The 22442-nt window shown below is 41.1% G+C and overlaps 2 protein-coding genes across 2 annotated transcripts in view; one reads left to right on the top strand and one right to left on the bottom strand.

Moving 5' to 3' along the window:
- The window catches only part of PAICS (phosphoribosylaminoimidazole carboxylase and phosphoribosylaminoimidazolesuccinocarboxamide synthase), a 52113-nt gene that overhangs the window by 18634 nt on the left and 11037 nt on the right, over nt 1–22442 (bottom strand). The window contains exons 3-6 of the mRNA XM_074396172.1: nt 18866–18949; nt 13568–13633; nt 10718–10845; nt 6180–6246 (exon numbers count right to left, since the gene is read on the bottom strand). Coding sequence (XP_074252273.1) covers nt 6180–6246; nt 10718–10845; nt 13568–13633; nt 18866–18949 — 345 coding nt within the window. The remainder of the gene's footprint in view (nt 1–6179; nt 6247–10717; nt 10846–13567; nt 13634–18865; nt 18950–22442) is intronic.
- Nucleotides 6268–22442, top strand: part of PPAT (phosphoribosyl pyrophosphate amidotransferase) — a 44442-nt gene continuing 28267 nt past the window's right edge. Inside the window, exon 1 of the mRNA XM_003933604.4 lies at nt 6268–7185. Coding sequence (XP_003933653.1) covers nt 7058–7185 — 128 coding nt within the window. The 5' untranslated portion in view covers nt 6268–7057. The remainder of the gene's footprint in view (nt 7186–22442) is intronic.

The raw sequence follows: 22442 nt of genomic DNA, 5'->3' as shown, positions 1-22442 counted from the left end.
CAGCCTGGGTAACAAGAGCGAAACTCCGTATAAAAAAAAAAAAAAAAAAAAAAAAAAAAAAAATCCTGTCCTCTTTCCACTATTAACCTGCCTCTCATGGCAGAACCGAACTAGAATTAAAATTAAGACACATTAAAAGTAAAGTAAATATACTAGTATTTTCATATACACACTCACAATATAGTTTTGAGTAGCTTGAAGGAAAAAAAATGTGAATTTTGCTGATATTTGCTTTTTTGCAGGCAAAATGGGAACATTCAGCCAGATAGGTTTCTTGATTTCAAGTTAATATTCAAGGAGGCATACCATTCCATTGAAGTTAGCCCATTTGGAAGCACCACTCTATTTCTTAATGCCCCCATTAACCCTTTCTCTTCGCTAACAGTTTTAAGAAATTGTGAGGCAGTGAGCACAAAGGAATCCAATGTTGATGCTGATCACAAGACTTAAGAAGTACATGAAAGGATGATTTAGAGAAAGATTAAAAATAATAGATGTTTTGGAACTTAAAATTTCCAAAGGGAGAAATCAGCCCTCATGCCCCCAAAACACTCTCAGTAACAACATTTTCCCAATGTATCCATGTGCCAAAGGATATGCCAGTAAATAAGAATCACTGCTCTCAAGAGACCTGAGTCTGAGGGAATTTGATATTGAACAAGACATCATAATAATAGAATGCAATAAATATAGACTACAGGACTAGTCCAGACATTAGAAAAGGAAGTCTACAAGAAAGTGACATGTTGCGATCTGAAGAATGATCAAAATTTATCCAAAAGAGAAAAAGGGGTAGGTAGTGTTAATTAATAAATACAAGGTGGTCAAAGTGGATTGCAGAACTTCAGTCTGATTGGAGCTGGAGCTCTGGGTATATGTACATTGCTGTTGAGCAGGGAAGGGGTGGGGACTGCAACTAAGCTGTAGAAAAGAATGGCAGGAGACAAGACTTAGGAGTTGGACAGGGGCCACATCACCAGCTAGTGGAGGTAACCATTAAATATTTATAATTTAGTTAACAGTTGCCACTATAGGGCACCTAACCTAGAGGATGAATCCCTACTCTCCCTAATGTAATGTCTAGATGTGGGTAACTCCCCTATATAGGCACCGAGGAATGAGAGCTAAGCAGAGCCATGGCACAGTTAGGGCTTGAGGAATATCTCACTTTATAGTGTTACTACTCAGCTATTTCCTTTTATGTAATCCTTTACATAATCATATATTAGTTTATAGAAATAGGGCTTGAAGTCTCCCTTTATATAATCCTCTCTATATAATCATATAATAGTTGATAGTATGAGTGCCTAAAGAATATTTCCCTACATATATACCTATAATTATATCTTAGTTCATAATTGGAGGAATGCCTAGAGTGACAACAGTACAGAGCATGAATTAAGGAATAGGCAGCTTATAATTGGAAGAATGCCTAGAGCAGACACAGTGCAGAGCATGATTTAAGGGAAAACAGTTATACCAGGACAAGAATCCATGGGGGAGGCAGCAGTGTTCAGTATCATAAAGATACCGCTGTATGGCAGGCTTGGGGCGAGAGCCACTCCTCCTGATAAAGGAGTTGTAGGACCTTGCTCCAGTTCTTGTGGAAGGCTGCCCTCAGAATGGCAATCCACCTTGGTAACTGTGAACTTTATCAGCTCTTGCTACTGTGCTGCTTGAAAAGCATCTTCCCATAGAACCCACTGGAAGCTGCCAGAAGGTGGCGGTAACCTTGACAGCTGTCACTGCTATGTGACTTAAAGCATCTTCCTATAAATCTTAGAAGTAGTTTTCCCATAGATAGAAGTATCATACACTGCACCCTCTTCACTGCGCATGACCCACCTTCGAGCCTTGGTGACCTAATGGGGGTGGACCCCTTACTGCACACAGCCCTTGCCTTTGTGGGAACAGGCCCCTTGCTGTGCACTGTCCATCTCCTGGCCTAGGTGACCTAATGGGGGTAGACCCTATGTTTTATTGCTCACGACCCTATCACTATCCTTAAAGATGATTTCACTCACTGCCCTGCCCCCTAACCTATACACAATAAATACTCATGCTTCTGGACATGGGGCCTCGCCTGACTCTGCATATAGGTGGTGTGGCCCCTCCGAGCCCAGCTGCGTTTTCTTTGTACTTCTGTGTCCTGTCTCCTTATTTCTCAGATCCTGCGTCTCAGCATAGCATAAGGCTCACCCCACGACCCTGTGGGGCTCTCAGCCTTACATCTGGCTCCCAACGTGCCCTACATCTAGACTCATTGACATGGTTAAAAAGTCCCTTCAAGATACAGCCCTGGCTTACTGCTCCAAACTCTTATTTGTCTATTTCCTATCTAGAATTTCAACATTTTTAATTCTTATAGAACCTTTCTCCTAGGGCTTCTGACAATTTCTTCTTTCCCAGGCCTGGAAAACTTCCCCTCCATTTTGCTACACATCCTTCTGGTTTCACAAGCCATGCTGATTGAGTTTAGACTTGAACCTAAGAAGAGCTATAAGGCTTTTAAGTGCTGAAGCAAAGTGGTATTTGGAAAGATCATTATGGCTTCTGTACGGACAATGAAGGGAGGAAGGGCTGGGTGAAAAAAAACTAGAGCCTGGGAGACCAGTTAGGATGCTGTTGCAGTAACTTGAACAAGAAACGTCCTGGCCAGGTGTAGTGGCTCATATCTGTAATCTCAGCATGTTAGGAAGCCCAGGTGGGCAGACTGCTTTAGCTCAAGAGTTCAAGACTAGCCTGGGCAACGTGGCAAAACCCCACCTCTACCAAAAATACAAAAATTAGCCCAGCATGGTGGTGCGTGCCTGTAGTCCCAGCTACTTGGGGAGGTCGAGGCTGCAGTGGGCCAAGATTGCTCTATTTCACTCAAATCTGGTGACAGAGTGAGACCCTGTCAAAAAGAAATGTCTTGGTCTAAGGAAAGAGTAGTGGGCAAAGATGCAAGATATTTACGATAGTAGCTTTGAAAATTCAGCACGGAGGATAAAAGAGAGGAAAGAGTATAGAGCAGTGAGCCATGCGTGGTGGCTCACACCTGCAATTCCAGCACTTTGGGAGGCTGAGGTGGGCGGATCACTTGAGGTCAGGAGTTCAAGACCAACCTGATCAACATGGTGAAACCGTCTCTACTAAAGATACAAAAAATAGCCGGATGACATGCTGCATGCCTGTAATCCCAGCTACTCAGGAGGCAGAGGCAAGATAATTGCTTGAACCCGGGAGGTGGAGGTTGCAGTAAGCGAAGATCGTGCCACAGCACTCCAACCTGGGCTAGAGAGTGAGACTCTGTCTCAAGAAAAAAAAAAGTACCCAGGGCAGATAAAGAAATTAGCATTTATATAAATTAATATGCAATAAGCCTGGCAAAGTTTGTATCGAATGCCCCTCCCCTTAATTTAGTTGACTCTGTATTACTTAGCCATTAAATAGGGTAGGAATTTCAATTAACAGGTAGAAACAACATAACAAACAACCATATGTGACATACGCTACCAGTGCCAAAATGATGGCTACAAATTTGTAGATGAATTCAGAAAAGACTGATGAGGACTAAAAATGGTTCATGGAATTGAAATTTAAGAGTCTGTGAAAGCACAAAGCATTTAAGAAAATTCTAAGACTCTGCTGTCCAATAAGGCCAGCCACTAGAAATGAGGCTATTACAAGTTAAGATGTGATTTAAGTGTTAAAATATACCCTGCATTTGATATGAAAAAAATGCAAAATACCTAAACAGTTTTTCATCTTGACTACATGCTGAAATGTATCTTGTGTATATAGGGTTAAATAATTAAAACTGGGTCACGTCTGTAATCCCAGCACTTCGGGAGGCCGAGGTGAGCGGATCACTTGAGGTTGGGAGTTCAAGACCAGCCTGGTCAACAAGGCAAAACCCCTTCTCTACTTAAAATACAAAAATCAGCAGGGTGTAGTGGTGTGTGCCTGTAATCCCAGCTACTTGGGAAGCTGAGGTAGGAAATCGCTTGAACCAGGGAGGCAGAGGTTGCAGGGAGCCAAGATCATACCACTGCACTCCAGCCTGGGCCACAGAGTGAGACTCTGTCCAAAAAAAAAAAAAAAAACCCATAAAAAACACATGTATGCATATATATGTGTGTGTGTCTATATGTCTAGACACATACACAAACGCATTACACCAGTTTTTTTTTTTTTTTTTTTTTTTGGTTTTTAAAATGTGGCTCCTAAGATAAATTTACATTATATTTCCATTAGCCAGCAATGCTCTGGGGGAAACATAAATAAAAGGTATATAATGAAAAACAAACTTTGGTGAATTAACCTGACTGGAACATAAGCTAAGGATTCACATTAGAGAAAAATGAAAGGGGTGAAGAGGTTGAAAGGATAGTAATATTCAGAATTTGAAAGAAAAGGCATTTCAGACTGGATTTAACATCTCTAGAGACGGCACGAAACGCTTTTATGTTTTAGAGACCATAAAAGTGGCATTTTAGAAAAATCAATCTGCCAACGGTATGCAAAATGGAAAGAAGTAGAAGAGCAACGATTTTAGAGATTTGCCAGTTTAGAGGTACAGGACCATGATTGCAAGAAACACTCTGGTCCAATGCCTTGATTTTAGGGAGTTAATAATATCACCTGAATCTTTTTTGCTGAATCTACAACTTTTGAAAGTCTAAATTCAGTTACTTTCTATGTGGAAAAGAATGTGCCCAACAGCCAACACAAGCAATTTGGTTCAGTACATTTACGGCAATTCGGTTCGTGGAACAAAGCAACGTTTTTTGTTTGTTTTGTTTTTCCAGCATTAATAGCAAGAACAATCCTTCCTGAGGATCTGACCACCCTGGGACAAACTGATAGCGTAACTTTGTAAATTTGATCAATCCAAAGTCGAAGCAAGAAAACTTCTTTTGCCTGCGGGTTTTGCCTCCAAAGCCATCATGGCACCAAAGGCTACTTCAAAGCGCAAGCACATGCGCGCACACACATCCCTGGCATCAAAAAATACTTAAACGTGCACACACACATACACACATAGACACAGACTACTCACACACACAACCCCCAAGCTCTCGTGGCATCAAAGACTTCGCCGCGCGCACACACACACACACACCCCTCCATGGCATCAGACTACTTAAACACACGCGCGCGCGCTCTCTCTCTTTCTCCTTTTTTTTTTTTTTTCTTTTTTTGAGGCGGAGTCTCGCTTTGTTGCCCAGGGTGGTGTGCAGTGGTGCGATCTCGGTTCACTGCAACCTCTGGCTCCGGGTTCAAACGATTCTCCTGCCTCAGCCTCCCAAGTAGCTGGGATTACAGGCACCCGCCACCATGCCCCGCTAATTTTTTGTATTTTTAATAGAGACGGGGTTTTGCCATGCTGGTCACGCTGATCTCAAACTCCTTGACCTCAGGTGATCCGCCCGCCTCGGCCTCCCAAAGTGCTGGGATTACAGGCATGAGTCACCGCTCCTGGCCTCTAGATAGGTTTTTCAAAAGTTTCAATTACTGGGCCGGGGGCGGTGGCTCACGCCTGTAATCCCAGCACTTTGGGAGGCCGAGGCGGGTGGATCAAGAGGTCAAGAGATCGAGACCATCCTGGTCAACATGGTGAAACCCCGTCTCTACTAAAAAAAAAAAAAAAATACAAAAAATTAGCTGGGCATGGTGGCGCGTGCCTGTAATCCCAGCTACTCAGGAGGCTGAGGCAGGAGAATTGCCTGAACCCAGGAGGCGGAGGTTGCGGTGAGCCGAGATCGCGCCATTGCACTCCAGCCTGGGTAACAAGAGCGAAACTCCGTCTCAAAAAAAAAAAAAAAGTTTCAATTATTAACCTTCTTACAAATGTCATTAACCTAACGGGCAAAGCAAGACTCAGGTTTGACGAATCAACACCAGATTTGCTTCTATTTTGCAATAGCTATTGATTATTAATAATACTTCCAGGCACTTTTCCAACCCCGCTATTTCTCGTACTCCTCTGCTTTGCTCCTTCTCCCGGAGGCAGCAGAGTAAGTTCACGGAGGCCCAGGACCGCGTGGGCCACGTGTGCGCCTGCACCGAGGCGCAGGCGCGGCCGCAGGGAGTCGGGACAGAGCTCCGGGGCTCGCAAGTGGCCGCGAGCTCACGGCCAGCTCACGGCCGGGAGGTCAGGAGGACCAAGGAGGGCCGGGACGCCTGTTACTCACCCTCAGCTGTCGCCATTATCCTGAGTGGGCTGAGGGCTGCGACCGCGCCGGGAAGCGAGGCAGAACTCTAGAAAAGAGGGGTGGTCAGAGAGGCTCGCGGGGCGGAGAAGGAGGCGCGGCCCACAGACACGCCCCCTGGCGGGGACGTGCGACCCTACGCCACTATCCTCCAGCACCGCGACAATTGCCGAACCCAGAGGGGTCTAGGCGGAGACTGAAAGCTGGACCTCTGAAGAAAGAACTCCCCGCAGGCTTCCCGCCGCGCAGGCGCAGCGACGCAACCCCGCCTCCGGGCCGCCCCGCGCTGGCGCAGTGCCCAGACAGGCGAAAAGTGGCGCGCACTGGCGGCCCCTCGTCACTCGGCGGAAGCTCGCATACCCCGGCCCTTTCTCGGCCGCTGGAGCGCCTCAGAGGTTGGAGCGTACCAAGTCGTGATTGCCTGGGGGAGGCATATGGGAAAGGGCATATGAAAGCTAAATGCTCTGAAAGAGAAATGGCGTTAAATCCGTTATTCCCATTACGCTAGTCTTCGATGCTGGAAAATAACGGAGATTTCCACGTGCAGCTAATACGGCTGTCCAGACAGCTGTTAGGGGACGGCTAGCTCCACCCCACAGCATCCGTGGCCCCGCCCCTCCACCGCGGCACCGCCCCTCCTCCCTCGCCTGTTGGTGGGCTCGGAGGGGGCGTGGCAGGGCCGGGCCGGCCACACCCACCTAGGGACAGCGCGCGCCGCCGCAGTAGCTGGGGCCAGCCTCGGGGAAGGAAGCGGCCGTCGTGAGCGCGATCTTCTGAGCCGGACGGGCCGAGCTGGCAGCTGGTTGGTCCTTTAACCTTGGCCGCAGCGGCAGATCCCTCCACGTGCTTTCGGCGGCGACATGGAGCTGGAAGAGTTGGGGATCCGAGAGGAATGTGGCGTGTTTGGGTGCATCGCCTCAGGAGAGTGGCCCACGCAGCTGGATGTACCGCATGTGATCACTCTGGGACTCGTGGGGCTGCAGCACCGGTGAGCAACAGGGTAGGGGTGGTGGGGGCGTGCGTCTTCATCTTTTGGAACCGCTTCCCGCAGTCGGCGTTCTCGTGAGCGTCGAGGGCTGGGAGGACCTACCTCTCCGCCCTGGACTGGTAGCTGGCTGTGGCATCGACCTGGTTGCCTAGGTGGGCACGTGGGGCGCCTCGCTTTCAGGAACTTTAGCCTGTCCTGCCCACCTTTCCAGCCTCTCATACCCTTTAGGGGCTCTCTCCTTCCCCGCCCCCGGGTCTGTGCATCCTTCCAGAGGCTGGCCAGCTTGTAAGGCTCTGGTTTGCTTGGTCTAGCTGGGTCACGGCTCCTTCCCCACTGCTTGCGGGTTCTAATCTCCCCGAGCCTGTGGCTGCTTCTGTAATAGGTTAGTGTGGTGTGGCGGCTGGTCCAGGTCCTACAACACCTAAAGGTTTTCGCGCTGGGCCTCCCACCACCGCAAGCTTTTGTTTGCAGTGGCAGAGCTATTGAGCAGATGATGGATTTGAAAGTAGTTATCGCTATGGGAACTTGAGGTTCCTAGACTTAAGACCCACGGAAAGATGACTAGTTGATGTTTAGAAGGACTAGATGTCAAATAAATTAAGTGAAAATAAACCAACCATAGGGAATAGTGCATCTGGAAAAGATTCATTGGTAGACGTCTTACCTAATGAATGAAAACGTTGTTAATAAGATGACAAAAAGCAACTCCCTTCTTCAAAAGGGGAGTAGTGTCTCTGACAAGATCCATACACTTGGTTTTGAAAAATTGGGAGATCCCTTTGAGTCAAAAAAAAAAAAAAGAGTTTGCTCAGGGATCTTTCCTTTTCTTGCTACCTGACTTAACTGGAAGTTGATATAAATTATTACTCTACGGTAAGAGACACAAACCTGGGTTTCATACCCTCACTGAAAGTCTTACAAAGTTTCCGTAAGGTAATACAGTAATAACAACATCTAGTACAGTTTGGGAACTTGGCAATCACACTTAACAGCAAAATGGGTGCAACATGCATAAACGCATTCCAAATGATTAGCTTTCCCTCAATCAAACTTAAATTAGAAGTACTTTTTGCTGTTTTCCTTGTCCCAAATACTTGAATTTCGGTTTCACATTTTATGTTTACTATAGAACTGAGAATGTGGGATGCATCAAAAAGAATATTTTTAACTTGCATAACTCCAATCTTGGATAATTATGGGTTGACCATAATAGATTTCTCTAAAAAAAAAACAACACATACATTGAAAGGATTAGTTACATAATCCAAGGAGAAAGTAAACTCTTGATTAGGTGGTAGTTCTGAGCAACATTAGTTTGTAACATTCTTAGAAGTTATCACCTGTGGTGGTGGCCGCTCACGCCTGTAATCCCAGCACTTTGGGAGGCTGAGGTGGGCGGATCATGAGGTCAAGATCAAGACCATCACCAACATGGTGAAACCCCGTCTCTGCTAAAAATACAAAAATTAGCTGGTAGTGTTTTTGGATATTCTGTCATGGAAGTGGGGGAGAATCTAGAGGTCTTTAGGGTTGCCTGGTGGTCTATAGAAAATATATATGAACTATTCTTCACTATATTTACTTTTTTGCCAAAGTTATTCAGGAAGTTTTCATCCCCCTTTCTTCTCCCCTTTAAATGTGTGCCTGAAGAAAAAGAGGCTTTTATTTTTCAGTTTGTTTTTGAGACCAAGTCTCACTCTGTTGCCCAGGCTGGAGTGCAGTGGTGGCAATCCTGGCTCACTGCAACTTCCACCTCCTGGGTTCAAGCTATTCTTGTGCCTCAGTCTCCCGAGTAGCTGGAATTTGAAGCGTGTTCCACCACGCCTGGCTAATGTTTTTAGTAGAGACTGGGTTTCACCTTGTTGGCCAGGCTGGTCTCTTAACTGCTGGCCTCAAGTGATCCTCCTACCTAGGCCTCCCGAAGTGCTGGGATTACAGGCGTGAGCCATGGTACCCCACCAGAACTAACATTTTTGTATGGCGTTGAATCTAGGAACGTCAAAACTAGAACCTAGTTCAGTTGTCATAGCTTAATAGTAGTTTAGTTAAATATATATATGTGTGTGTGTTTGTGTGTGTATATATATATATATATAGTGTACCCTGAGAAGTGGTGGTCTGTTGCAGAAAGCTGTTTCCATTTTCTTACTCTCATTCACTTACTGGTTAGTTTTAAAACAACTGCAGAAAGGTTTAATTGTTGTTGTTTTTTTTTTTTCCATTTTGGTGAAGGAATTTATTTCTTATACATTATCTTCTTTTTTTTTTTTTTTTTTTTTTGTGAGACAGGGTCTCACTTTGTCACATAGGCTGGAGTGCAGTCACATGATCTGAGCTCACTGCAACCTCCACTTCCCAGGTTCAAGCAATTCTCGTGCCTCAGCCTCCCAAGTAGCTGGGATTACAGGCACCTACTGCCACACTTGGCTAATTTTTGTATTTTTAGTAGGGATGGGGTTTCACTGTCTTGACTAGTCTGGTTTCGAACTCCTGGCCTAAGTGATCCACCCACCTTAGCCTCCTAAAGTGCTAGGATTACAGGCGTGAGCCACCATGTCTGGGCAAATTTAAGAAGATAGAATCCCGGCCGGGTGTGGTGGCTCAAGCCTTTAATCCCAGCACTTTGGGAGGCTGAGGCAGGTGGATCACAAGGTCAAGAGATCGAGACCATCCTGGTCAACATGGTGAAACCCCGTCTCTACTAAAAATACAAAAAATTAGCTGGGCATGGTGGCGCGTGCCTGTAGTCCCAGGTACTCAGGAGGCTGAGGCAGGAGAATTGCCTGAACCCAGGAGGCGGAGGTTGCGGTGAGCCGAGATCGCGCCATTGCACTCCAGCCTGGGTAACGAGCGAAACTCCGTCTCAAAAAAAAAGAAGATAGAATCTAGAAGGTGAGATTTCTACTGCTTTTACTTTGTATTTGGTTCATTTTTTGTCTCGGGCATAATCTAATCTAAAATATTTAGTCTCAGAGTTAACAAAATACCTGGAAGGTATATTACCTATTTCATATAAAAATAGAGTATCAATTAGTGAACAGCCATGCACTGGATATTTAACAGAGATGGGTTCACCCAGATGTACTACCCCTTTTTAGTAATTCTGGCTATCTTCAGAGTTACTCTGTAGCTTTGCTTTCTGAAGGGGAATTTTCAAATGTCCTTTTAGCTGTAAACTGTGCATGCATGTGTTGTGGGTATGTTCATGCCAGATTCATATAATCACATGCTGTTTTGGTCCTGAAAACATCATCTCAGTAATTTGCAGAGTTCTGAACAAACCAGACATCCCTTCTTAGAGTAAACATATTCATTTTTAAAACACAGTCACATTTTATGGAGACTAGAATGGCCTGGACATATTTGAAGATTCCTTAGATTTATCCCATGAATCAGCTAGTTAGCCTTTCCTTGATTCATTATGAGATAAGCATACGCTTCCCTTCAGTGAATTATCACTTCTCTGGGTTAGGATTTGAACCGTACAATGACAAACATTTTCATACTACTTCTAAACATTTATAAGATTTACCTGATGAAGTTGGGTTTCCTGTCTGCAGAAACGTTCAGTAGAATCTTTTGGTTCTGTTATTATGCTTTGAGGAAACTGATTTGTAATGATCTCAGGAGCACTTTTCTTAAGAGATAGGGACACTGTTTCTGCAAACAGAGTACAGAACATTACCACTAGAAAGGCACTTGTGAGAATGAGAGATGCATTCAGTCAAACGTCTGTGGACCTAGTTCCCAGTTAATCTTCATTTAGTTTTGTGGAGAACACAGGATTTGATTGCCAGAGAACTTATTTTGGGCTGCCAAATTAAGGCAGGGGATATCTTAATTTTGATTTTCATGTTTGACTGAAAATGGCAAAATATGTAACATTGCTATAGTGTTTAACTTTTACACTCTCTTAATCTATAACCTGTATCTAAGTCAAGTAAAGTAATTTTTGGTTTGAGGAAGTGACTTATTTTAAAAGTGTTCTTTCAAATTTTTCCAGTCTGATTTTGAGAGACTTCTAATTATTTTACAATTCAGTGATTCTTTATTCAAAATAAGTATTTTTGATTCTTCCATTTATAACCTTTTTTTTTAGAACTTTGCTTTTTGCATTAGTCTGAAGCAGAATTTACCTGCCCCCAAAAGTCTCCAAGTAGCACTGCTTGGTCATTCTGGTCAGTATTGGGAAGAGCTCCTTAACATACAACCTGAAATCTAGCCCCAGGTTTTCTGGTAACACCAGTGTAATCTTGGGATCTCCTAACTTCTGAATCTGTTTCCTCATTTGTTGGCCTAGACTTGTGTATTTTAAGGGCTAATGCTCAAATTCATTGGGCTCAGAATGATACTCTTGTGCGGTTAACCCTTAGCCACTTCTCCTTTTAGGAAAACTGCTAAGGGTTTAATCACACAAGAGTTTCATCTGACTTGCATTTATATCCAGGAGTGGAAAAATACACTTTTCAGTTCACTTGAGATTACAGGTTATAAGAGGAAGACGAATTTGTTGAACTCCTATAATGTACATCTAAGGCACTGTGGTAGACACTGGAAATACTGTACCATATAGGGCAGATGTGGTTCCTGCCCTCGCAGAGAGGCCTCATTGGTTCAAGAGCAGACTTCTCTATACCTCAGTTTCCTCATCTGTAAATTGGGTATAATGATAGCACCTATGTTATAGGGTTGTGGTTGGTACTAAATATGTTAAAATATGTAAAGTGCTTAGAACAGTGCCTAGATATATGCATGTTCTATGACCCTGCCTTCCACTTCTGGGTATTATACTCAACAGAAATGCATACATATGTCCATTGAGAGGCATGCAATTATTCATAAAAACTCCAATCTGGAAACAACTGGAATGTCCAACAGTGAAATAGATTTGAAAAAGTTATGGGATGCATGTTTATTTATTTATTAATTAAATATTGAGATGGGGGTCTCACTTTGTTGCCCAGACTGTTCTTGAATTCCTGGGTTCAAGTGATCCTTCTGCCTCAGCCTCCCAAAGTGCTGGGATTATAGACCTGAGCCATTGACTGCACCTGGCTGGGATTTATATTTTTACAATGGATTATTCTACAGCAATAAAAAATAACAGACTACTGAGTAAAATTGTGGGTAAATCTCACAAACAATGTTGAATGAAAGAAAAGTACATACTGTATGAATCCCAAACTAATCTATAGTGAAAGAAGTGAGAATAATGTTTACTGGGGACTGGAAGATGATTAATGACTGGGAGGCTTTTAGGGTGCTAGTAAGTTTTATGTCCTGAGTGATGGGTTTGGAATGTTTACTTTGTAAAATTTTAACTCTTCAATTTTTTTGTGTTTACTAAAAACAATTTCATAAATTATAAATCTATAAAACACTAAAACTGGATTATTTTAGAGATCCAGAGAAATGCAGTAATTAGCTCTGGTTGAGGAATTAGGGTCAAAGAGAGACTGGAACTCAGGTTTTCCCGTTATCTGTATTGTGAGCATTTTCTTTCTTCTGCATGGTATATTGCATTATATTATCTTTTCTGATGTCTGTGATGGGTTCGTTTGGAATTACAGCTCCATTATTAGGTTGGCTTCTGAGTTGGACTTACTTTCAGACTTATTAAAATGTTGGCCGGGCGCGGTGGCTCAAGCCTGTAATCCCAGCACTTTGGGAGGCCGAGGCGGGTGGATCACGAGGTCGACAGATCGAGACCATCCTGGTCAACATGGTGAAACCCCGTCTCTACTAAAAATACAAAAAAATTAGCTGGGCATGGTGGTGCGTGCCTGTAATCCCAGCTACTCAGGAGGCTGAGGCAGGAGAATTGCCTGAACCCAGGAGGCGGAGGTTGCAGTGAGCCGAGATCGCGCCATTGCACTCCAGCCTGGGTAACAAGAGCGAAACTCCGTCTCAAAAAAAAAAAAAAAGAAAGAAAGAAAGAAAGAAAAAGAAAAAAAAATGTTATATTCATTATTGACTACCTTTGAGGAACTGTGGATTTTTTTTTTTACATCTGTTAACAATCATTGTAACGACGATTGTTGCAATGTTTGTAACATTGTAACAATGTTTGTAACTGCAAAGTACAATATAAGGGACCATGGTAAATGAATAGTTATCTAACTCTGGGCAAGTTTTTATTTGCTTTCAGTGTTACTCTCACTCTTTTTCTTCTTCTTTTAAAATGTAAAATTTAGCTCCTACAGGAACTTTCACTCAATGAGCTATGAAAGAAATTATTTCTCAGCATTCTCTGCTCCAATACACTTCATAAACAATATATTTAGTCTAACTTATCAAGGACAGGAACAAATATTTCTGTTATCAGGAAAAAGCAACAAGTTTTTCACTGTGTGGAAGAACTTGGCATTTCTCAGGCTCTTACCATCTTCATGCACTTTTCTCTTGAAGCTCAAAGTTCCTTGGCTTTTGTTATGACCTTCAAATAATTCTTAAATAAAAACACAGGAAAAGAATCATTATATGACATCATCTGAAATACATTAGTTTTCAAGGGTTCAAGTATGCTAAAATAAGAACATCATTGAAGCAATTGGACAGATAAAGAATGAGTTAAGGCCGGGCGCGGTGGCTCAAGCCTGTAATCCCAGCACTTTGGGAGGCCGAGGCGGGTGGATCACAAGGTCAAGAGATCGAGACCATCTTGGTCAACATGGTGAAACCCCGTCTCTACTAAAAATACAAAAAAAATAGCTGGGCATGGTGGTGCGTGCCTGTAATCCCAGCTACTCAGGCTGGGATTACAGGAGAATTGCCTGAACCCAGGAGGCGGAGGTTGCGGTGAGCCGAGATCGCGCCATTGCACTCCAGCCTGGGTAACAAGAGCGAAACTCCGTCTCAAAAAAAAAAAAAAAAAAAAAAAAAAAAAAAAAAAAAAAAAAAAAAAAGAATGAGTTAAGAATTAGGAATATTTGGGTACAAGGTTTAGACAAAAGTTGAAACTTGGCTTAAATTAGATACCTATTTCTAATGATTTTTAAAGGGTCATTTGAGCATACGATAGCGTTAGGATTTTATTTTTAAAGTGTTTTTCTCTTGCTAAATGAAAATGCCAAGAGGAATAGCTGGATTTTTTTCTTTATTAATGTCAATTCCAAGGTTACCATGTTTCCATTTGGCTGTTTTGAGAGTTGGTTTTCTTAGGATGCATTCAACTTCTTCATAAAATCTCAGTTTTCTTTGAGGGTTGCCATTTTTTCTTTGTAAAATGCTATATTCATATTTTAAATTTTTATATTTGGTACGACATTGTTTCCGATCTCTGTCTATCCCAAACTGCATTCATCTTCTGGCAATTTCCTCAAATATTTTCTTGTTTCTTCTGGCCCCTTCAAGCATTTGTTTAATTTTTTCATCAGACCATATTCGTATCAATGCTCTGACCTCATTGTCACACCAGTATTTTCCAGCGTCTGTGTCACTCACTGTTATAATCTGTAAATGACTTTTAGCATCTTCTAAAGGATTACCTACAAATCAACATGATCTATAATTATTCAAACACAGATAAATCTTGGATTTGAATATCATTCATTTAAAGCAACTGGAATGGCATAAAGAAGCAAGAATAACATAAGGAAACAATAATAACTTCAATATGAGTCAAAAGAAATTTTGTGGGCTGGGCGCGGTGGCTCAAGCCTGTAATCCCAGCACTTTGGGAGGCCGAGGCGGGTGGATCACGAGGTCAAGAGATCGAGACCATCCTGGTCAACATGGTGAAACCCCGTCTCTACTAAAAATATAAAAAATTAGCTGGGCATGGTGGCGCGTGCCTGTAGTCCCAGCTACTCAGGAGGCTGAGGCAGGAGAATTGCTTGAACCCGGGAGGCGGAGGTTGCGGTGAGCCGAGATCGCGCCATTGCACTCCAGCCTGGGTAACAAGAGTGAAACTCCGTCTCAAAAAAAAAAAAAAAAGAAAAAAAAAAAGAAATTTTGTGTACATATTCAAACAGTATATTCTAAAAATTATAAGATAGACTGTTCCCCATTATTAGTGAGAATAATTTAACTGCTTTTCATCATAGGCGATCTTCACTAGATATTTATGAATATGGAGAGTCCCAGTGTTTACTTAACTTCTTTTAGTGAGAAGTAGGTATAGACATTTTCTTTCTTCCTCTACCATATTCTCTACCAACTCAGGTATAAGGAAGCATTTTTAGGTAATACACAGTAGAGATCTTCTTTATTACTACTTAAAATGGTATATAGTAGACTTCACATATCAAAATGACATTTAAAATTTACCAATTTAGACCCTGCACTGGACCCAGTGTTATTTTGGGGTGTAGTGGGGCTGTCCATCACTTCTGAGGCAATACATAAGGAGTCTTTCTCTGCCAGAAAATAAGCACAATAGCAATTTAAGTTTGATGTTTACAAAACTGTAATCTACTTTTGCAATTGGAGATTATGCTGAAAAAGCAGTAGGGCTGGATTCCAGCATGAAAGCTGTAACCTTAAAGCTCAGAACCTTTGCCATCTTTAAACATATTTCAAAATGGCCTTAACCGTGTTGTGGTGGCATATGTCTCTAGTCTCCATTTCTCAGAGGCTGAGGCAGGAGGATCACTTGAGTCCAGGAGATTGAGGATGTGAGCTATTATTATACCACTGCACTCCAGCCTTGGTGACAGAGCGAGACCCTGTCTGAATGAATGAATGGCACTGTAAATTTATCTCCTTAAAAATCTTCGAGTATCCTGTTTTAACATCACAAAGAAGTATGCTGCACTTGGGAGTATGATGGCACTTGTAGACCCAGTTTGGTAACATTTGTTTATTGTGACACTTTAATGCTTGACTCAGAGCTCTTATGTCAGTTCTCATATGAGCCTCACTGTAACTAAGAATGATCCTTATTACAATACATATAAAGAAATAAAAGACTCAAGATTTACTAGTCTTGGGAGTTTTCACATTGAGACGTTAGTGGAAGAGTTTGACCAGGTCAATTAAGACAACCAGACAGGATATAAACAGCTAATGGAACTTAGATGCTTAGCCCAATAAATATATATTAATTTATTCTGGTATAGCAGTACATATATAGGATGCTAACAAGTGAACTGGGGGGAACACCACAGCAAATGACATGTTGGATTTCTGAGTGGAAGCCTATTTAATGTGTGATATAGTACTCATCCTAGCTGTACTTTCCTATGTACTGGGACATCATTATTATTATTATTATTATTATTATTATTATTATTATTATTTTAAAATACTCTACAGCCTGTGGGAAAAACTTAAATTTAAAAATTCTTTACGTGTAAAAGATCAGTAGAAGAGAAAGAACATTACTCTGGGATACCTCACGAAAACTACAACCAGTAAGTGGGCATGGCAACTGACGATGTACAGCAGGGGGTGGCGGGGGAGGTCTCCTCCACAGAGCTTTCCAGCAGTCAGTTCCTCTCATCTTAAATTCTACTAGGTTTCAATTCTGAATACTTTTTCAGGCCTTAGGAAATTTTTTTCTTTTTAAGAGTTAGGCTCTCACTACGTTGCTGAGGCTGGCCTGGACCTACTGGGCTCGAGATCTTCCTGCCTCAGCCTCCCAAATAGCTGGGACCACAGGTGCACACCACCATGCCTAGTGCCTCATGCAAATTTGAAAATGTGTTTAAATCACTCTTGTTGGATATAATTTTTTTTTTTTTTTTTTTTTTTTTTTTTGAGACGGAGTTTCGCTCTTGTTACCCAGGCTGGAGTGCAATGGCGCGATCTCGGCTCACCGCAACCTCCGCCCCCTGGGCTCAGGCAATTCTCCTGCCTCAGCCTCCTGGGTAGCTGGGATTACAGGCACGCGCCACCACGCCCAGCTAGTTTTTTGTATTTTTAGTAGAGACGGGGTTTCACCATGTTGACCAGGCTGGTCTCGATCTCTTGACCTCGTGATCCACCCGCCTCGGCCTCCCAAAGTGCTGGGATTACAGGCTTGAGCCACCGCGCCCGGCTAGGATATAATTTTTAAAAGATGGTGATAGAAATGTAAAATGGTGAAGTCATGGTGGAAAACGGGTAGTTTCTCAGAAAGTTTAAGCATATGCTAGATGACAAGGCATTTCCACTCCTACATATAAACCCAGGAGAATTGAAAACATGTTCACATAAAAACATGTACCTCCTGTGGAAAAACAGTATGGCTGGTCCTGAAAAAATTAAACACAAATTACCATGTGATCAGCAATTCCAATTCTAGGTATATACCCAAAAGAATTGAAAGCAGAGACTAAAGCAGATATTTATACACCCACATTCATAGCAGCACTATTCAAAATAGCCAAAGGCAAAAATAACCCAGATGACTATCAGTGGATGAACAGATAAACAAAATGGTGTATCCATACAATGGAATATTATTTAGCCTTAAAAAGGAAGGAAATTCTAATAAATGCTACAATATGGAAGAACTTTGAAGAGAAGTGAAATAAGCCAGGCACAAATGGACAAATATTGTATGATTCCACTTATATGGGGTACCTAGAATAGTCAAATTCACAGAGACAGGAAGGAAAATAGTGGTTACCACTAGCTAAGGAGAATTGGGATAGGGGTGTTATTGTTTAACGGCTACAGAAGTTTCAGTTTGGAACGATGTAAAAGTTCTGGAGATGGAGGGGGTGATGTTTGCACAACAATGTGAATGTACTTATGGATATAATGGTAAATTTTATGTTTATTTTACCAAAATGGAAAAATAATTGTCAGAATGTTTATAGCAACAGTATTCATAAGAGCTAGAAAATGGCAGAAATTCAAATCTGTCATCTGATGAATGGGAAAATAAAATAAGGTATGTTAATAAATTGGAATATTATTGAGCCATAAAAAGGAATGGAATATTGATATATGCTACAACATGGATGAACTATGAAACAAAAGAAGCCAGACACAAAAAACTGTATATTGGAGGGTACAACTTATGTCCAGAATAGGCAAATCCATAGAAACAGAAAGTAGGTTAGTGGTTGCCAGGGTTTTCTGAGGTGTGGACAAGCAGTTAAACTACTAATGAACATGGGGTTTCTTTGTGGGGTGAGCAAAATGTTCTAAAATGGGATAGTGGTGATTATTGTATAACTGAATATACTAAAAACCAGAGGGTAATATGCTTTAATTGAGTGAATTTGATTTTATGTAAATTACATATCAAAAAAGAAGAGTTGCTGAGGTTTGAGAATAGAAAAGTAAAGATAGGGCAAGTGTGCAGGTTAATGCAGTGATGACTTTGGGAAGTTATGAGGGAACTAAGGAAACATGAACTGCATTGCACCGAGCTTCCAAACCTTCCTCTGAGCCAGAGTTTTTATGATATGATTAAGTCAACCTCCAGCCTCACTCTACTCCATGGTGGTTGCACTGGCACAAAGCTCCAACCTTCATCACATGGTTGGTCTTCTGTGACTAGCCTCCATCTTGAAGCTATCTGGGAACCCACCTAGAGTAGCCTCATTAACATAACAAAGATGCTTATGTCTCTGGAAATTCCAAAGGTTGTTGGTGCTCTGTGCCTGGAACAGGAGACCAAAACTAGATATATTCTTTATTATGCCACAGCTTCTTAAAAGTTTATTAAATATTATCAACAGTACAAATTAGAAAAATCATGCCTTCATAATTAACAAGTTACCTATATTTAAGTTTAGCAGCACACCTATGTCTGAGCTTTCTTTTTTCACATTTGTAAGTCTTGGGTTTTCTGAAGTTTTAGAAATCAGTTGTTCTCTGTCTAGATCTACTATTAGATTAAAATGAAAAGTTCTCAGTAACATTGTGTCTCATGTGACTAAAGTACATTAATTTATGTAACGATTTTCCTGCTAAGATTATACAAATTATAATGCATGCAAAACATATAAAAGTGTTTAAATATTCCATGTTTAAGGAAAATTATTCCAATTTCTTTCTTTTGGAGAGATAAATGAATTCGAAGAAAACATAATTCTTGGCATACCCTTTGAGATGATAACAATAGATTCCTTAATGCCCCCTGCTGGCCATCTCATTGTGAATTTTTTGAATTATGGAAATAGTAAAGATTTTAATTTTGGAAATACGTTTTACTACAATCAAAAGAAAAATGGGCATTTTTATGGTTATTCTTAGGTAAACATCGAGGTATTTCACTTGTGATTTTTAGGCTGAAGATCAGTGTGACCGCCTCTAATAGGATATATTTTACTACCATGGAACTTCTGTGCTCATTTTAGTGTGCCTAGCTCCACTCCTCTGACCTAAAATGGTTTAACTGTGACTGTCCTATACTAGAAAGCAGTGGTTTGCGAGAATGCAGAGATAAAGAGGCATTCCAACTCAGATAAGTGGCAGTGATATTGGAGATAAATTAAGTCAATTTTGTTTCTCTGACTCAGAAGAGACAGGCAGGTGATAAGATTGTCAAACACAAATTTTCTCTTTTGGCAAAGTCCTTTCTCCTTTGATAACTTCTTGATTCCCTCTTTTTTTTTTTTTTTTTTTTTTTTTTTTTAATTCTGGCAGGTTTCATTTAATCTTGATTCCTTTTATCCTCTCTTGCTTGTGCCTCAGACCAGGGAGGAAAATCAATTATGTTTTAGATCCAAAGAACTAGTTAATTCAATTTTCTTGGGCCATTTGTTTTTACTTAATATAGTAGGAATAGTTGGAAGAGTCTGTGATTCTTCTCCGTGATTAATTTCCTTCATATTCCATTAGTCATTAATTTTTAAGTGATGATTTATTGGCATTAGCAATTTTTTTTCCCTGAATGGAATCAAATTGAAACTTCTGTGTTAATCAGACCTCTGCTGGTCTGAGCATGAGAACCTAGCTATGGTTTCCAGTGCTTGAGAATCGTCGAAAAGTACGGGTGCCTGAACTGACACCAACCTATTGGATCAAAATCTCCAGAAGTTCCAAATTGGGAACCAATCTAGATATTCAGAATCCAAGGGGTCTACAGTTCTAGCTGGATTTTCATTTGAAGGAAGGAGAAGCTTATGGCTTATAGCATACATTTAAGATAGCAAAGAGAATACTTTTGGGGCACCAGATTTTTGGCCAGATGTCGAAGTTAACAATATGGAGCTATTATTAATAATAACAACTCCAACTTCAAAATTTCATCAGTGAAATAAATAAAAATGAAGTGACCTCTGCTTTTACATGTATATACATGTTGTTCTTTTAAAGAAAGGGTGATATGTTGCTGTTTTAAAGAAAGACTATTTCATGTGAATTTTTTTCCCTGAAGATAAATAATCCATAGTTTTATACCTCAATACTACATTCTACATTCTTCCTAATAGGGGAGTGGCAATTTGTGAATCAATAGGTATCTATTGCAGGTGTACCTAAAATCCTTGCCTGTTGAAGTTTTTTTCATATGTATTTAGCTGCTGAGATCCTTGTGGATTTATATCTTTGCTTTGTATTTTCATGTGACAGTTTCATATAATTTCTAGAATAACTGTATTTGTCCTATCTCATATTTTCTAAATATATTTTAAATACTTCCTATTTGGCATGTTTACAAAAAACAAAACAAAACAAAAAAAACCTTGTACTTCTGACTTAATCTTTTCCTTTTACATATAAAAAATTATTGACTGGGAGCAGTGTCTCATGCCTGTAATCCCAGCGCTTTGGGAAGCCAAGGAGGGCAGATCACAAGATCAGGAGATCGAGATCATCCTGGCCACCATGGTGAAACCCCATCTCTACTAAAAATACAAAAAATTAGCTGGGCGTGGTGGCGCACGCCTGTAGTCCCAGCTACTCCGGAGGCTGAGGCAGGAGAATTGCTTGAACCTGGGAGACAGAGATCACGCCACTGCACTACAGCCTAGGTGACAGTAACGAGACTCTGTCTCAAAAAAAAAAAAAAGAAAAAAAATTATCTTGATGTTGTACTTAAGTTTCCAGAGGACTAACAAGCTAAAATCTTCTTAGTACTAAAGCTCTTAACTTTTTAAATCTTTTTTTCTTATTAAACAGTGTAGTAATCTGATTTTCTTCCTATTTTTAATTTAATTTTATTTTCTTCCTAGTTTTAATTTTATTTTTATGAGTTAAAAAAAAATAGAGATGGGTTCTTGCTGTGTTGCCAAGGCTCGATTCAAACTCCTGGGCTCAAGTGATGCTTCAATCTTAGCATCCCAAGAAGCTGGAATTACACAGGCGAGCACCACTGCACCTGGCATAATTAGATTTTTAACTCTTAATGACAAAGGCCATTGCTGTGAAACTAAAGAATCTGTCCTGTCTGGTAAATCAAACAAATAAGTTTGCCAGGAGTATAGGAAAATTTTATTAACTAGTTCGTTAAATTAACATTGAGCTTTACTCTTTGTAAGGTTATGTGACGCTTTGGACTGAAACGCTAGGTACAGGTCTTTTTAATAGATAAGCTTCAGCTTGGAGGCTTGGTGATCTCCTCCCCAGTGTGGATTTGTGTAGAAGACATAAACTATCAGCAAGCACACAATCTCACATCCACACCCTTAGTGCCTTATACCAGAGGGTAATGGTTCTCAAATATGCTTGCATCATTATCACCTGGAAGACTTGTTAAAACAGATTGCTAGGCCCCAACACCAGAGTTTCTGATTCTGGATGGGGCCCAAGATCTTGCCTTTTGAATAGGTTCTCAATTAATGCTCATGCTGCTACACTTGGAGAAAAACAGCCATGGGGAACATTACTTCCATTAATTATTTTCACCTTCCATTTATGTGTTTTGAGTTGTGATCCAACAGTAATTCATACGATATTATACATAATTTCTTAGGTATGGTAGCATCTATTAATATATAGATGTGAAATCTAAAACCCACCATGAGGCACCACTCTCATGACCTCATTAATGGAAAGCTAGTTATCCTTCAAAAGCCCTGTCTCCCAGTATATCAGATGGCGGGGGTCAAGGCTTCAACATATGAGTATTGGTGGGAGGAACACAGCTCAGGCCATAGCAGTGTCTGTCTTACAATAGCATAAATCTATTTTGTCACACACAAAACCAAAACAAACAAACAAAAACCAAATAAAAATCAGAATATTCTTTTACCTGTGTCAGGACTTTGTTTTGTATCTGTATCTCCTCTGTCTTCTGACTTATTACTGACCGAATCACCTTCAGCTACATCTCCAGCAATGGCTGTATGAATATAAGGAGATATATATATCGACTTTTTATATTTACTTCAGAATCGTGTTTTATTTATTTGTTTTTGAGGCGGAGTTGCCCAGTT

The sequence above is a fragment of the Saimiri boliviensis genome, chromosome 3, assembly GCF_048565385.1.
Source record: "Saimiri boliviensis isolate mSaiBol1 chromosome 3, mSaiBol1.pri, whole genome shotgun sequence".
Classification (NCBI taxonomy): domain Eukaryota; kingdom Metazoa; phylum Chordata; class Mammalia; order Primates; family Cebidae; genus Saimiri; species Saimiri boliviensis.
Note: the sequence above shows the minus strand (reverse complement) of the source record. Positions and strands in the feature narration are given on the sequence as shown.